A 15,929-nucleotide genomic window follows, 5' to 3' on the forward strand; every position below is an offset into this window, starting at 1 on the left:
GCTTCATAAAGGCCTGCAGCACCTTCTGTGTGCCAGGCAGTACACAGTCATGTTGTGTACACAACTTCACAACCACCTGAAGAAGGAGGTATCATATCTCCATTTTACACAAAGAAAACAGAAGCAAATAAACAAAACCAACTCTAGGATCGCATATTGGAGAGCACAGTCCTCTGCGGCCAACTGGTCCTATCCTTCCCCAAAGGTGAAATCCAAGGTGATCTCATGATCTTCATCTGAACAGCAGCATGTCCACTTACAAAAGGACAGGGCCTTCACAGCTCAGGTGACAAAGTGCTCACGTTTACCTGAGGTATTTTGCTTTACAATTAAAATATGAACATCTAACCCTCTCCACTATCTTTTCTGAGAGTGATAAGTAGGTGAGAAGGTGTGCCAAAGAGCAAGTGACTCTTGGTGCCTTCAGTGACTGCCTCAGCAGCTGAAATGTCCCGCCACAAAGAGCTAGAGCAGCCCAGCCAGGAGACCAGCACGGATCAGATGGAAGACCCAGGCTGATTAGGTACAAATTAGCTTCATTTCTCACTCTTGAACTGTGCACAGGAGTGATTTCAAAGTGCTATCTGCTACACAAAGGACATGGATTATGACATAGAAAGAAATTATTTTTGGATAGCCATACCTACACATATTTCAAAAGTGACCTCAAAGTTTTACTCCAACTTTAAGCCAAGTGACTCTAAAGGGGATTTTAGAGAATACTCCTGGATTTGCAATATTAGGCTGCTGCAATTTTTTTTCTCAGAGCACTAGTCGATTGGTTCTTTTTAGTACTACTCATGTTTTGCCCTGTTCTTCCAAGCTCCAGTCCTTCATTATGGGGAGCATGAGTTGGTGAGGATCAGGGATGGATAAGTAGGATTGAAAAGAATCATCTATGGCTTCTGTCCAAGCCTGGCTTCCATTCCCTGCTCCCAAAAGTGGATAAGTCATCTCCTCTAGACAAGATATCCAGGGCCTCTAGGTAACCCTAGGACAGATGGAATGAATAGGTCAAGAACAAGTGAATGAAAATGTACTGGGGTCCCTTCTTAACTTTGGAATAATCTCATCTCATATACTTCAGATAAGTGGAAGGGCTACGATGCAGACTGCATGCCTAGCATGTGAAAGGCTCTACATTCAATCCCCAACACTGTGGAAAAGAAATGAACTGCAAATCAGAATCATATTAAAAGAATAAATGTAACAATGCATGTAAAGTGCCCAGCTGTGATCAGATATCATTAAAATTATCAAAGATTGCATAATATTATGGAAGGGTTTTGCCCCTTCACACGTATCATGCATACAAAAAAAATCAGATGGTTACCAGGCAATTTGGGAACTATTTACAATTTCCAGAGATTATGGATGTAGGCGTATCTGTCGGCAGATGTTCATTGTGGATAGTCAACAACATAACCTATTATGGTTTAGTTTTTAACTCTCAAGAATCCCAGAACACCTGCACAGAAGGGGCCAGATATCAGTTAACACTTCCCTTTAATTTCTTTCACAGGGGAAAAAAAAAACCTTAAACATCAGATTAAACACAAAGGCAGTTAATTTTTAACATCTATCCTTGGGTGAAGGGGCTAGGGCATTTCTGCAGGAATATGTCAACATTGGGGTTAGAGGGATGGGCTTAAAGGAAATCTGTGTAAGCTTCAGCAAAGGCTTGCCTTTGAAGGCTGCCTTGCCCAGATATAAAAATAGAGGCTAAAATGTAAAATCAATTCTAATGGCAAGCAGATCATTGCACTCTTCGTGCCCAGGACATAAGGGAAACCTGAATATTTGATTTAGTAGCACCTGGGGAGTAGGCAGACCTGAAAACCCTCCAATAACCTTGAACTTCTCCACTTCCTGTAGGAGAATCAAGTGCTCACATAAGGCACCATCCACCCAGCCCTCTTGAAGGATGGTGATTAGAAAGTATCAGGAATCTTAAGACCGGGGTTATCTTTCCTAAGCAGCAACCTGCAATGTGCGGGGGTCAGTGGGGTCAGTCTCCCCAGGATCCTTCCTGTCTCCAGCCAGGACTCCACCTCTGCTCTTTCCCCAGGGTCAGGTCTTCTGAGTCTGTTAGAAGCAACAGGCTCTGGCCTGAGCTGGAGACACCACTGCCCTCCACTCCAACACTTCACACTCACATTCATAGCATCTCATCTGCTCACACGCACACACATATACTTGCACACTCAAAACATGCGTACATATGCAAATGCACACAAACACACAGCATACGCATACACTCCCACACTCCCTCACCCAGGTCAGCCTGCATGAGCTCACAAAGGTGTAATTTGCAGAGGAAAGACTGGAAAGGGAAGGCAGCCCAAAAAATCCCCTGGGCTGACCTTCCCTGTCCTAGAAACAGGGAAGTGCCAGATCGGGGGCTGAAGGTGCTACTATCCTGGCACTCCTGGAAGCCCGATCCTGCCAGGACAGTCTTGGGCCTCACAGCAGACTCGGCATCAGCATTCTGAGCCTCCATCCTTCCTCAAGGACTCAAGTCTGCAGATTTCACACTGCACGGGGGTCACCAGGTGGGCGCCATGGAAGAGGAAGACCTGGTGGATCTGCAACCCCAGCCTCAGGGCGGTGGCCCCAGCTCCAACCTGCATGCCCTGGAGCTTCAGGGCCACTCTTGGGCCCCCACCCTCACCCCACCCCCACCCCAAGTCTGGCTCCACCCTCACCTCTGGAGGCAGAGCCCAACAGTGCTACCAAAGGCACTGGCTCAGGCCCCAGTGTCTACTAGGCATGAGAGCAGATGGGCTGAGTCCTGCAAGAGTCCAAGCTCAGGGGGAGGTCGCAGGCACTCAGAGGATCATTCCTGCTGTCATTTCCCTGGCTGCAGGTGACCACCTGTCTAACTCTTCCAACAGTCACAGTGAGCTGCTGCCCCACAAAGATGGAGAGGCAATGGAAGGGGGAGAGAAGGGCGCTTATGCCCCAGGGCACTCCCAAGGGCCCCTCCCCCAACAGCACCGATGACCAGGAATCCTCACTCTAAATGCCCCTTCTTAACAAGCTTGGCACTTCAGATTGCCGAACTGTGTGCCACGCACCTAAAGAAACCCTTCTCAACGTCGCTTTCCAAACTGGCAAGAAGAAAGATCCGCATAGGCTTCGTGGAAGCTGGCCCCTCTCTGCTTGTGTATAAGAGTAATTATTAAGGTCGAACAAAGATCTTTGCACAATAGTCCAGCAAGCCTGGCTGGCCCCTGCTGCTGTGGTCGGAGCACTTCAACTGCCCCACTTTGCTCTGAAAAGCCCTTGTGTTGTCTGTCAGGGGTTTCTTGTGCTGAGATCTCCTAGACACCTCCCTCTCGCAAAGCTTTTAAACCTCGATTTACAAAATACTGCCAGTAACTAGCATAGACTTTCACTGAACCCCCCTACTTGCACAAATAAAACCATTAGCACAGGTTTGATTTTCAGTCATCAACCTCTGACAAGATGCAAAAAAAGGTCGCCTTTTGTGTGAAGGCCGTGCTCTCACTGTAAACCATACTTGGTTAAAAAAAAGTATATATATAATATAATATAATATATATACTTATATACACATATATAATATAATGTGTGTGTGTGTACATTCTTTTTTCAAACTCTGGTAGGGGAAGAGGCAAAGCCATGTGCTGTGGGTCAGTCATTCTTGGTGTGGGCTTCAAAGTAACACAAAACTCAGAAACTCGCGCACTCCTACAATGCTGCTTTGGTCTTTAGACCCAATACCTACTTCCTTTGAACGCCCTGGCAGCCATGTAGAAATGGTGAGATGCTCATCTGTGTATAGTGAGGCTCCCTGTGGCCCTCTGTTGACCCGCGCTGGGTCTGGACCCAAGGCTCCAACCCTTCTTCCTAACCCTTTAAAGATGTGGGAGGGCAGAGCCAGGAGGAGGGAGGAACTGGTTCAGGCCGGTCTGTAGCCTCAGCATCCAGCACATTTTCATACTAAGCCCAGGTTTTTGGAGAAGTCTAGAAAGTAAGAAAATTCAAGGCACTGTTTCTTGTACCCCCACCCCTTCTTTTCTTTCCACAGCTATTGGGATCATTCACTTCTTCCCACAAGGTGGCTCAGATATAGCTGGCGGAAAATAGCCTCTGTGCCCTCTGGATGCACCCTGTGCTGCGCCTCAAGGGACACTGGGGAGGGTTGGGGCTCTAGGATCCTGTATTGTACCCACCAAGGGGGTCTACAGCAGCCTTGCAACCCAACTGGTGTGCTTTGTGCACAAGTCAGTACTCCGCTAAACAAAGTCCACGTGTGGCTAAATTCACCACAACAGTCCCCAGGGCAAGCCGATCCCGATCACCTGGACTCTGCAACTAACCGATTTAGAGAGACCCTGATCATGCGCCCCAGAGCGGGAAGTTAGGGAGCCTGGGCTGTCACACCAGGGTAGCGCGACTCTGACCGCTGCACCCGCACCACACTGCGAACTACGGAGCCGAATCCTAGAGCGCAAGAGTCCTTAACTTCACTACGACCCCCACGCAGGAGCCCGCGTTCCCTCCCCTAGTAACCTCGGCGAGCAGACCAGACTCACCTACTGCCAGGCAGATGGGCAGCAGCAGCCTGAAGACGAGCCCGCACACCACTTCCGAGGCCATCGCAGCAGTCTGGGGCGTCCGAGCACAGGGGCTAGGCTCGAGAGTCCCTAGAGCTGGGATGCCAGGCCCATGCCCTCCTAGGGCCTCCTGTCGCCTGCAGCTGGCAGCCGCCCAGGCATCTCCTCGGCGGGCGCTGCGCTCTCCGCCCCGAGGGCGCACTCGATGGGCTCCCGGCTAGTCCTTGCCCGCCGCTCACGAGGCTCTTGCCAGCCACCTAGCCAGGCGTCCGACCCTCGGCGGCCGGCCCATTAAGTGTAGAATCCTGGATCCCGCGGTGGCGGCTTCTCCAGGGGTAACCCAGACGGGGGCCGTGGAGTGGGACACTTGGGCAAGGTTTCAGGGGAACAGCGCGGCGAGGAAAGGCAGCGAGAAGAGCGTGCTGTCCTTTGGCCGGCTCTTGGGGCGTCGTTTAGGGGCGGCAAGGGGGTTGTCTACACAGACCCCATCCGAAGCCAACGTGTCTCGGCCCCAGCCCCTCTGCCCACGCAGGCTGCAGCGCGCCGCCCTGGTTCTTGGAGCCGCCCGGCGAACCCCCAGTCTCTCCCTACAGCCCCCGGCCTCCGAGAGGCCCGTGATGAATCTCCGATTGGCTGCGCAGTTCAGCCTCTGCGCCCCTCAGCTTCGGGCCGGAGAGATCCAAGAGGGAGCGGCCAGGCGCGAACCACCATCCCCGACAGCGCAGGACTCGCGTTACCGGTCCTCGGGTGAGTCCTTTACTCACTAGGATGAATCGCCCGAGCAGGGGCAGAAATGGAGACGAAGATTCTCAGCGGGTGGGGCAGGCGCCAATTCCCTCCTCCACCGCTTCTGTTTTAAAAAGAAAAGAAAAGCCAAGCGCCGTCTGGATGGCCAGCGCGCGCCCCGCCCGCCCTCCGCTGTGCAGCCTCGCCAGAGCGGCGCAGCTGGGGCTCCCGGGCGGGCGCGCACTTCTCCACCTTCAATGAAACTTTGGAAGCGCTCACTCGGGGACGGGCGTGTCCGGGAACCAATGGGAAGACGGCTCCGGGGCCGGAGAGCTGAGCCCGCCTCTGCGCTGCTGGCAAGGCCATCGCAGAGTCCTGGCGCAGAGGGAGAGGCCCGGCCTCGCCCGCCAGGTGGGCTTTGACGGGCTTGGCTGGTTCGGATCGCGCCCCCGCCGTCGCTGTGGCGCCCGCACATCCGCATCTCCGAGCCATCCTGTCTTCTCTTGGGCATCCTGGCGTCCAGTGCTCGTGCAGTGGCCATGAGCGTGCCCAAACCCGAGGAGAAATGCACAAACCGGGCACCTTATAGTGGAGGGCCTGAACAGCCCTATGGGGCTGCTGTCACTTCTACTAAGTCCACCAGTAACGGCTGGCGTTGGTGAAGAAAAATAGAGCCGCAATTCATCTAGAACCTATGTCTTCCTAATGAGAAGTTTCGACTCTGAATGGGTGCTGGGTCTTTTCCAAAGAGCACAGAGGTTCAGATGTGCATCCACTTTGTGCATTTGGGGGAACTCTAGTTTTCGACAATGGCCTGTTTCTTACCTGTCCTGCCTGTGGAGAGAGAACGAGGTGCTGAGAAAATTCTAATTACCTCCATATTGCTTGTTTTCTGGACAAGATCTAGAGAACGCTGGTTCTAAGCCAGGAGGCTGTAGTGTGACTTGGTCTCTGATGTCATGATTATCCCAGAGTGGGTGAGATTTACTGGCGCACAATGGTGATCACTCGGCACCAGAATGCATATGATCTTAGGATCTGTAGGGCAGACCACTCAGAAATGGCATTGCTGTGGAGAAGAGCAATGGAAGCCTTCTTCCTTCCTGCATCTACACTCGTCTTGGGTTGATTGGAAAGGATAAAACAGCCAACGAAAACTGGCAAGGCTTGGTTCTCTGAGATAGCACCATCATTTTAGCCCCATGAACTGCTTTGGGGAACTTTCCTTTATGGAGATACAGTAAGTTTCCAGCTTGAGGTCAGATGCATTCACAAATTCTCTGAGAAATTTGTAACATGACCCACTGTTTTGTTTTGTTTTTATGAACACTCAAGACACTTGAAAGCTTGTGAAGACACCCTGAAAGAGACCATGTAATGCTTAGATCATATATGCTGCCACCCTCAAGAAGAAAACCCCAAGTGCAGTCCCAAGAGCCCAAAAGTAGGTTCAGAGGAGAGGACAGAGCCTAAATTAGGTAATCACTGACTGCTACCATTTACTGTTTTGTGTTTTCTAGTATAACTTAGGTTCCAATTAAGAGAAGACACTCCTTAATTTGAAATAACAATATGTCATCACATGAATCTTTTTTTCTCTGAGTATTTTCCATGTTCTTGATGGGCTTCCCTTATCACCAACTGTCTAGATTTATTCAAAACTCACAGTACTACCTCAGATGTCTATGTAAGAGATACAGTCATCCCAGAGACAGGAAATCTTACTAAGTATATTTCTTGCTTTCTGTGCCACACTGAGAGCAACCAATTTGACTGTTCAGATTTTAGAGATTTTAACAGTCAGACCAGTCCTGACACTTCCAACACCTACTCTCCAGGGGAAGTTTCAGTTGTCTAGACAATGTCTAATCCAACATGCTCAACCCTGGCTCCATGTTGCAGTCACCTGGGGAGCTTTTTAAAAATACACATGCTCAGTCTCCACACTCCCAGAAATTTTGATTTAACTGGGCTGACTCAGGGCCCCACACCTATATATGTTTTAAAGCTCTCAGGTGATTCTCAGGTATGCAGTCAGAGCAGAGAACCGCTCACTGTCCTCATTCACACATCACAACTCAGAAAACATTCCACTGGTTTTCAAAACCTGTATTATCAAGCCAAATCCACCCTCTGCAGCCAGATTTCCATTCTGGGCTGGCTAGAGCCTACATGTTAACACACAGCACATTGTCTCTACAATGCTACTTTACCCACAGTCCCTCATACCTGAGAAGCAGTACCTGGGGTCTAGACAGCCTTGTGGGTCAGAACTCACCAGCCTACCAGGGTTTGGATCACAGTCTTCAGGAGCTGTGCCTGCCCAGTGGCCTTTATCCACAATCAGAGCACCATTTTTCTTGGATTCTGAAAGAGTGCATGTGTTAGAAAATGCTTTGGTGAGAAATAAACCATACACATTAAGCATAGGAATAGTATTTTGATATCTGATGAGTACCTGAAACATCGGATCACAAGCTTGGCACAGGGTATGAATTAAGCACCTCTCTCAATCTACACTGATGAACAATAACTTCTTTTGGTCATTAGTGAGAATTTTAGTGCCTCAGTTGTTTCATCTGGAAACAAAATAAACAACAAATGCATCTAATTTGGAGTGCTCCACAGGTAGAGACAAGTTACACAGTGCTTAGAAAGTCAGGGTACACAGTCATCATTTAGTGAATATTCGCAGCTAATATTACTATAATTATTGCTGTGTTATTATTGGAAAACGCCATCTGGTTTTACACTGATGCAATTACTATGCTGAAACACAGTGACCTGATCTGATATTCAAAGATACACTGTCTCCTATGAGATATTAAAAACCGTGGCACAGTAGCATGATAAACATAGAATGTGTCACTCTGTGTCCTGTGTAGGTTTCATCTTGCCTTTTTAGTTAGCTTTGCTAACTAAAACTTGGTTTTTTGTTGCACTGATTGACAAAATCATTCAGAGAAGCCATCTTCCAGCCCCTAGGGCCACTGAGTTCTCTGGGTCTCTAGTACCCCAGGTCTGGTTCTGCTGGCGCCACCACTGGGAAAAAGGTGGTTCAGCAGCTGGGGTGGAGGCCTGGTTCAACCTCCAGAGGGCACCCAAGCAACTGCAGACTTGAGACAATGCTGTCTGCAGAGTGCCAACATGACCCCCTCCTGACTGGCGTGCCTTTGAGTACAAACCCCTTCAGATCCCAGAAAGTCTGCTCCTCTGTATAGTCAAGTGATCTTCCAAGGTTCCCAAACCACTTCTCATGAGTATTCAAGAGTTCCATGACAGACAGCCCTATGGAAGCCCCACATTGCTGTGATACACACACTCCTGCTTCTCTCAGCCCTAAAAATCTACCTCTCAGAGTTTCATCAGTCACTATATACTGGCAGAAGTATGCAATAAAATACGTCTCAGTTTTTAAATGCCATCTTTGTCCCCAACAGGCCAACACAGAGTTAATATTTTTCCATCCCATGCCTTCTTTAGTCCTATGTCAATTATCCCCTCAGATGCCTTGTTAGCGCCTTTTCAAAGATCTCACAAAACAGTGTCTCCCACAGAGACGCTAAAGGTTATCAGCCTAGCATTTTCTCCCTCCATTGAAATTTGTGAAAATGCACTGGTGCCACCCAGCCTGCGGGGGATGCTTCCAAATGGAAGAGGTTGTCTCGTAGCATTCTGGATGTGTTTTCTTTACCGCATACCAATAACACATTTTAAAACATATACATTTCTGGGTTTTCATTTATACTTATCATTGTATCATAAGGCACAATATTTATTTTGAAGTTAATTTTGTTAGGAGCCACATAGTTTAGGGTTTATACTTAAGAAAATTTGGAAACTGAGTGGAAGTCTTTCTTTATTTTGCTAACAAAGGTAGCCCTCCAGATCTGTGAGTTTCCCTCCTACAGATTCAACCAACCTCAGGTTGAAAATATTTTTTAAAAAAATAAGTTATGTCTGTACTAAACATGTACAGTCTTTCTGCTTGTCACTAGTCTCTAAGCAATACATAGTATAGTAACTATATAGCATTTATGTTGTGTTAGGTATTATAAGTAATTTAGAGATGATTTAATGCATTCAGGAGGATGTATATAGGTTTTATAAAAATGCTATGCCTTTTTGTACAACGGTCTTGCCCACCCCAGGATTTTCGTGTTGATGGGGAGTGATCCTGGAAGCAAACACCCACGGCTGCCAAAAGACACCTATATTCCGTGGTTGCAATCCTTAAAGCTTTCAATTTATGATTTATAGCTGCAGTATTTTCAAAGTCCCAAAAATATAAAGCCCTAATAACTTCTGATTTTGTGTCTGTTCTTTAAGAACTGTGACAAACCAGCCAGTCTGGTTGAGAACTGGGTGAAATTTCATCTATAAAGTGAACTACAAAGCAAAATATCATCTGCAAAAGAACTATATTCTATTTGTATGCTTCCATTACACACACACAAACACACACACACATAGCTGGGTAAGAGAGATCTGATATGAAAATAAAGAACATGTAATTTGTACTCGTTTTTTGCAAGGTAACCTCATAGAGGAAGAGATGATGAAGGCATGGAAAGGGTGCTCTGTTGAAGTCAGTGACTTGCCTTGGGCACCACAGGCACCCAGGTGGCCAGTATGGAAAACACCATTCATTATTTACAGCCAACATCAGGAGCAGACTTTTATCTTGGGGTTGTCTAGCTGTGCTCTATGTGTTTACTCCTAAATGCTTTGAAAAAGCTATTTTTTTAATTGTCATTTTGTTCAGAAGGGTTTATCAGCTATGAGGAGAGTTTCACAGTAAGAAACTGGAATTGGGGAATATGTTAGCAGTGAAATGTGGTAATTCAAAGCAAGTTATTAAACAAAACATATTAAAAGGTTTTTTTCTTTTCTATACATCCACTACCACAATAAAAGGCTATTTTCCCAAGTCATCTACTCCAAGCTATTTCTCCAAGTCATCCTAGATATCTGGTTAGTTAATAAATACATGTTTCAGAGAAATTAGGCTTCTAGCTGTGTTTGTAACATCTGGACCTCTTTAACATACAAAAAATGTTAACATTCTTAGTAAGCTTAGGTGATTGTCATTCATCTCTTCTTAAGAGATTTTGTGTGCTTGCAAGCGAGTGTGTGCAAGGTTTGGAACAGGCCATTTCTAGTTAACTAGACTAACATTAGCCTGTAACTAGGACTAGTGGACCCCCATCAGTGACCCTGAGGCAAGCCTGTTTGGAATCCTCTTCCACTTACTTTCCTGCAGTGCCACCTTTTGGCTAAAAGTATTTAAAAAAAAATACAAACACTCCAGAAAATGGGCAATTAGCCAAGGAAGGTTGAAAGACTCAGAAATACCGCAGTGGGCAGTGCCAGCACAGCTCTGTCTTTGTAGTGACCATTCATTAAGGACTGGCAGACATTGATCAAATAATTATAAATACTTTAGTAAATAAAACAAGTGTGCAAAAGACTGTAAAGAAGTAGAGGCATTTTGGGAGAGTACAAACAATTCGTTCAAGTTCTTCCAGGGGAAGCAGAGGAGGACAAACCCTCTGAGCAGACACGTGACTCACAGCTTTCAGAATGAATGTCGATTACCCAGAGCACAAACCCCATGGGGCAGTGACTCTGCTCTGTTCCTTGCTGCATCCCCAGGATCTAAAACAAGAGGGAAGACATTGTATATTTCGTGAATAAATAAAGGAGTTGTCTAGGTGATCAGAGAAGGAATAACATTGCAGAAAGAATAGACAGCTTCCTGGAGACAGGAAAAAACGTGGCATAGTAAAGACATTAAGAACAATTCAGAGTAAACTTCCATTCCATCACCTGGGGGTCCCATGCAGCTTAATTTGTTAAGTCATGCAATTTCCAATTCATAGTCTGTTTTCTTTTCTATTAGGTTGGAGTAGTAATAAATATTTACTAAGCATAAACAGAATACTCCAGGGTGAAGACAGTAACCACTGGACACCTGGAATTTACCCCTTCATGTTGCTCTGTCTTTGCAGTGCCCCTGTCCATGGTGGAGACTTGACACTCAGTCAGGATCTCAGGGTCTCTTATGGGAGGTTGAGAAGCCTGCATGACTTTCATTCTGGCAACTTCTTGTTGACATAAGACAAAATAAGTTACTAGGCTTTTCTGAGTTTTACAGGCTTTTTTCACCATGGGTCTGTGTGTGTCATCTCTTTTTTTTCAGCCTGCACAGGGAGAACACATTCATGTGTGTCCTCTGGCCTGCAGCAATCCTGTAGCCATGAGCTGCTACTCTGTAGGTTAGAGTGTTTTTGCGTTGCCCACTTACCTTCGTAGTTGGAAGGCTCTGGTGATCCTGAGCAAATTCTTAGCCATGCTCACCAAACAAAACACTTGTTGTCGATGGACTTTGTGACTTAAAACTCCAACACATTTTCTTCATGGGCAGTGTGAAATTTGCCTTGACTGCTCAATGAAATAAACATCACTGAGTTTCCAAGATTCTTTTAGGTCCTTCAAACAAGTGTTTTGCTTGTTTGTATTGGGATGTGAGTAAATGACCCCTCTTACTAAAATAAACATAAGACACCAGCCTCCTCACTCTAAGTAGCAGCAAGACCTCCCAAATCGGAAGTCTTCTGTGAGGAAGGGTCTCCATTCCCCCTTTACCTGCATTATCACTGCCTCACAGCCCTGGGGTAATTTTCCCTCCATTTCAAGGAAATGCCTTTTCATGTCTTCTATTAACACAACTGAGAAAACTAGGCACTTAAAAAAATAAAATGTGCTACAAAATTAAAAGGCGAATGAACCATCAATGGTCTTTTCCAAAACTCAAGTTTTTGATGTTACACATCTCAAAATAGTGACAGGTTTTTTTCAAAGCCCCAAAATAACTGCTCTCTTATCTCAGCTGAATCCAGGACCAGCTACACAACCCATGGGCCCCAAGGCAAAATTAAAATATGAGCTTCCTGTTCAAAAAGCAGGAATGTAAGTGCAGCTAAGAGTTCTAAGTTATAAAACTTTTCCCTTTTTTTTCGTGGTTTCTCTCTCTTGAATTTGCCATTGCTAGCATTTTTATCTGAGTAAGTAAAGAAAATTAACATTACTAAGATTATTACAGTCTTTACATTCTGCAATGCCAATTTTAAGTACAAAATGAGTGTGTTTAATTCATATGAAGAATCAGGGAGATCGTGCCACTCGTATTTTGTGGCTTGCACGTGCATGTGTTTCATCCTCAGCAAAACAGTTTGCAGCCTGCATGAAATTAGCTGAACTGCTTTGATTTCTCTTCTTGATAAGTTCAAGCCCTGCCCTGGGCTACTGATTAATAAGAAAGGATTGTCAGGAAAAGAACCAGGGGCTGTCCTTTCCCCATTTCCTTCATGGTCAGTGTTCCCAGCATAAGTGGCTGGTTTTTGCAAGGAAGTGACCCCAGTAAAAAGGCTGTTAGCAGTCTTTAGTCCTTTCTAACTTAGAATGCCATTGCCTTCTCTAAAGGGAAAACTTGTGTCCTGGGAGAGGCTGTCACCACTTTTCCCCCTTACTCACAGGTAACACACATACTTTGAACTCCCACAGTCCACGCATCGCGAGTCCACTGGCGCTCTGTGCACACTCACATCTGACATCTCCAGCTAAACAAGGTGGAGGCTTGAGCCGCAAAGAACACATTGCAGGCATTTAGTCTGCTACTGCGCATGCACCCTTCTCCTGTGGGCTTTACCTGTAAAACATAACAAATTCAAAGATAATTTTTTAAATCTTTTAATTGAAATATATAAATACAACATTGTCAATAAAGAGTACAATAGTGCTGGGCTCCAGTGGCTCACTCCTGTAATCCTAGCTACTTGGGAGTCTGAGATCAGGAGAATTGAGGCTCCAGACCAGCCCAGGCAAGTGGTTCACAAGACCCCATCTCCAAAATAACCACAGCAAAATTGACTGGAGGTGTGATTCAAGCCGTGGAGCCTCTGCTTTGCAGGTACGAAGTCCTGAGTTCAAACCCCAGTCCTACCAAAAAAAAAAAAAAAAAAAAACAAGAAGTACAGCAGTATAAAGCTCACAGAGTTCTATTATCAATTATTTTTGGATATCAATTATTTTTGCTCATTTTTGGATTTCATATAAACAGAACACAGCATTGCCTCATGGCACTTAATTTACTAGGTAGCATGTCCAACAAACTCATCCACGTTCAAGGTTCATCTTTGTTATTGCTTTATTCTATTCTGTGAAAACACAAAAGTAATTTTTCTCTTTTTGATGTATCTTTAGATTGTTCCCAGTTTGGGGCTTTTAGGAAAACCACTGTGAACTACAAGAAAAACTGAATGTTCAAGAGGTTTCCCAAGTGGCTAACTTGGTCTCAAATTTAGACAGAAGCAGGATTGCTGATTGTGGGGTCATCTACATATACTGTATTCCTAGAAGGCCCACAAGCTCAATTTTTTGCCACTCTTGCCTGAGCATGTTCCTGTCTGATGCCAAGATAAGCAGGGAGAAAGGTATGGTATTGCTGCCTGGACCTGGTCATTGAAGTAGGACTTACAAGCATATGTAAATATCAACCAGTCAGGAATGGGCATGATTGCAGTCACTCATTTACATAAAACCAATCAATCAGAGTTGAGCACACTTATATCTTTCATTTCTATAAAAAAAAAAAAAAAGAACCCAAACCATGTGGGAAACTGGGTGGGAATATCTTCTACATAAGCCAGCCCCTTTCCTTTGTTCGTTTACAGCACGCCTTCCTTTTGTACAGAAGGTTTACTGCCCTGGGTTTGCAAATTGCTTATTGGAATCAAATTTGCTTTTTATATTAAGTTTTTCTTAGTGAATTTTTGTTGACATAGACAATCTGAGCATTCTTGAACAAACCTTTTGAGAATATATAAATTCATTTCTCCAGTGTAAAAATGACCATCCTTTTAGCAACACACTTTTCTGGATGGTTTGCCCCTGGTCACACACTCTTCAGAAGTGCAGGAGAATTCCAGTTCCTCCACAGTTTTATAAACACTTGATATGTTCAGTTTTTCTAATGCAAAGATAAATTATAACAGTTGTGAGACGGGAAGAACAGCATACTTAAGCAAGCACAAGGCCCTTCTGAGTGGTGGACTGGTGTGACTTACCAGCACAGGAAGCCAGCAGAAAGAAAGGGGTGTCTTTGCCCTGTTTCTCAGGCAGCCTATTCTGTTCTAAGCATTCCAAAATTCTGACAATTCAAGTATTTAAAACAGATCACAGCCTTGTGTACCAACTATGCCCTTCTAGGTTTTGTTCCAAATAACGTCAGGATAAAAATGTATGTTTCCAGTTTTCTCTGATAGCATAGCTTGCCTGGGCCCCAGGAACTATCCCCTGGTAACCAGTTCATGTTCCTTTCCCCATTCCTTCTCCTCATCCCACCACAATCCTCAAGGAGCTAGACTTTCTATACAGAAAATTTTTTTTCAATATCATTACATTTTAAACATTCGATCACAAAAATAAGAATACAATAAGAATTGTATCATTAATATATAAACTAAAGTTTTGAAAAAGCTGAGAAGAATAATCACAATATATGAGTTGCAGTTGCTGTCTATGCTGTTTATGTAAGTCATGAAATTTAGTATGTAAATAAATTAGCATACTAGAAGATATTAGGACTTACTAAAAACTGAAAATAGAAAAATTGAACCTAAAATAAACTACAATTTTCACCTGTAAAATAAATAACCAGAAACTTTAAAATGTATTAACCGATATTAGCAAAATTATTGCAAAATGGAAGTATTCATTTCTTATTAGATCCCATATAGATTTGAAGACTCCTTTAATAAATGAATGTGGGAAAATATATACCACAAAAATTCTATACAGTTACCCAAAATAGCAAAGAAATTCTAGTTCACTAAAATATTGTTTCCCAAGAGTGGGAAAACTAGAAACAACCTGATTATCTATAATCGCCAAATTTTAGTTATAGTTTATTCATACAATACCATTCAACTACTCTACTTATGAAAAAAGTAGCAAGATGGTTCCTATAAGTTAGGATTGAAACAGAATATTCCATCTAAGTTATCATTACACGACATCAAATGATGTATGCTGAATAAGTAATTTAATAGACTAATTCACTGAAAGATAGACTGGAGCATTTCTTGGTTTGCAGCTATATGTTAGAGTGTTTCTCGGGCAGTCAAAAACTGTGTGTGTGCATGTGTGTGAGAGGGAGACTACTTGTCTTACACACTAGAAAGGCAACCCTTGTCAGATTTTGACAACCTGACAGCACCTTGGAGAGACAAGAAGACCATTTTTTAGGCAATTATTTCTTTCTCTGTGGACTGAGGGACATGCAAGATAGTTTCTAAAACATGTCAATGTTAGTGATCTCAGAAAGAAGTTTTGATTCCAAAGGGAAAAGTAGCAGAAATGTGTAGATGGGCAGTGAGCCAGGAAGTCAGAATGTCTGGGCAGGACGTTGCCCGAGGCTTCCTTCCAGAGCATAGGACATGTCACTCTCTGAAGCAGGGTTTTGGCAGCTATAACACCTAAGCAATAGTATCAACACCACCTGCTGCCATGGTGTCCACATCGCACTAGGTGCTATAAGGGACTGAGAGAAGATTTAGA

The 15,929-nt window shown here is 44.7% G+C and overlaps 1 protein-coding gene across 5 annotated transcripts in view; it reads right to left on the reverse strand.

Moving 5' to 3' along the window:
- Nucleotides 1–5,527, reverse strand: part of LOC109702382 (piezo-type mechanosensitive ion channel component 2) — a 385,390-nt gene extending 379,863 nt beyond the window's left edge. For all 5 annotated transcript variants that reach the window (XM_074070349.1, XM_074070347.1, XM_074070346.1 and 2 more), the window contains exon 1: nucleotides 4,563–5,527. In XM_074070349.1, the coding sequence (XP_073926450.1) occupies nucleotides 4,563–4,626 (64 nt within the window). In that variant the 5' untranslated portion in view covers nucleotides 4,627–5,527. The remainder of the gene's footprint in view (nucleotides 1–4,562) is intronic.
- Nucleotides 5,528–15,929: the final 10,402 nt, after the last annotated feature.

The sequence above is a fragment of the Castor canadensis genome, chromosome 4, assembly GCF_047511655.1.
Source record: "Castor canadensis chromosome 4, mCasCan1.hap1v2, whole genome shotgun sequence".
Lineage (NCBI taxonomy): Eukaryota > Metazoa > Chordata > Mammalia > Rodentia > Castoridae > Castor > Castor canadensis.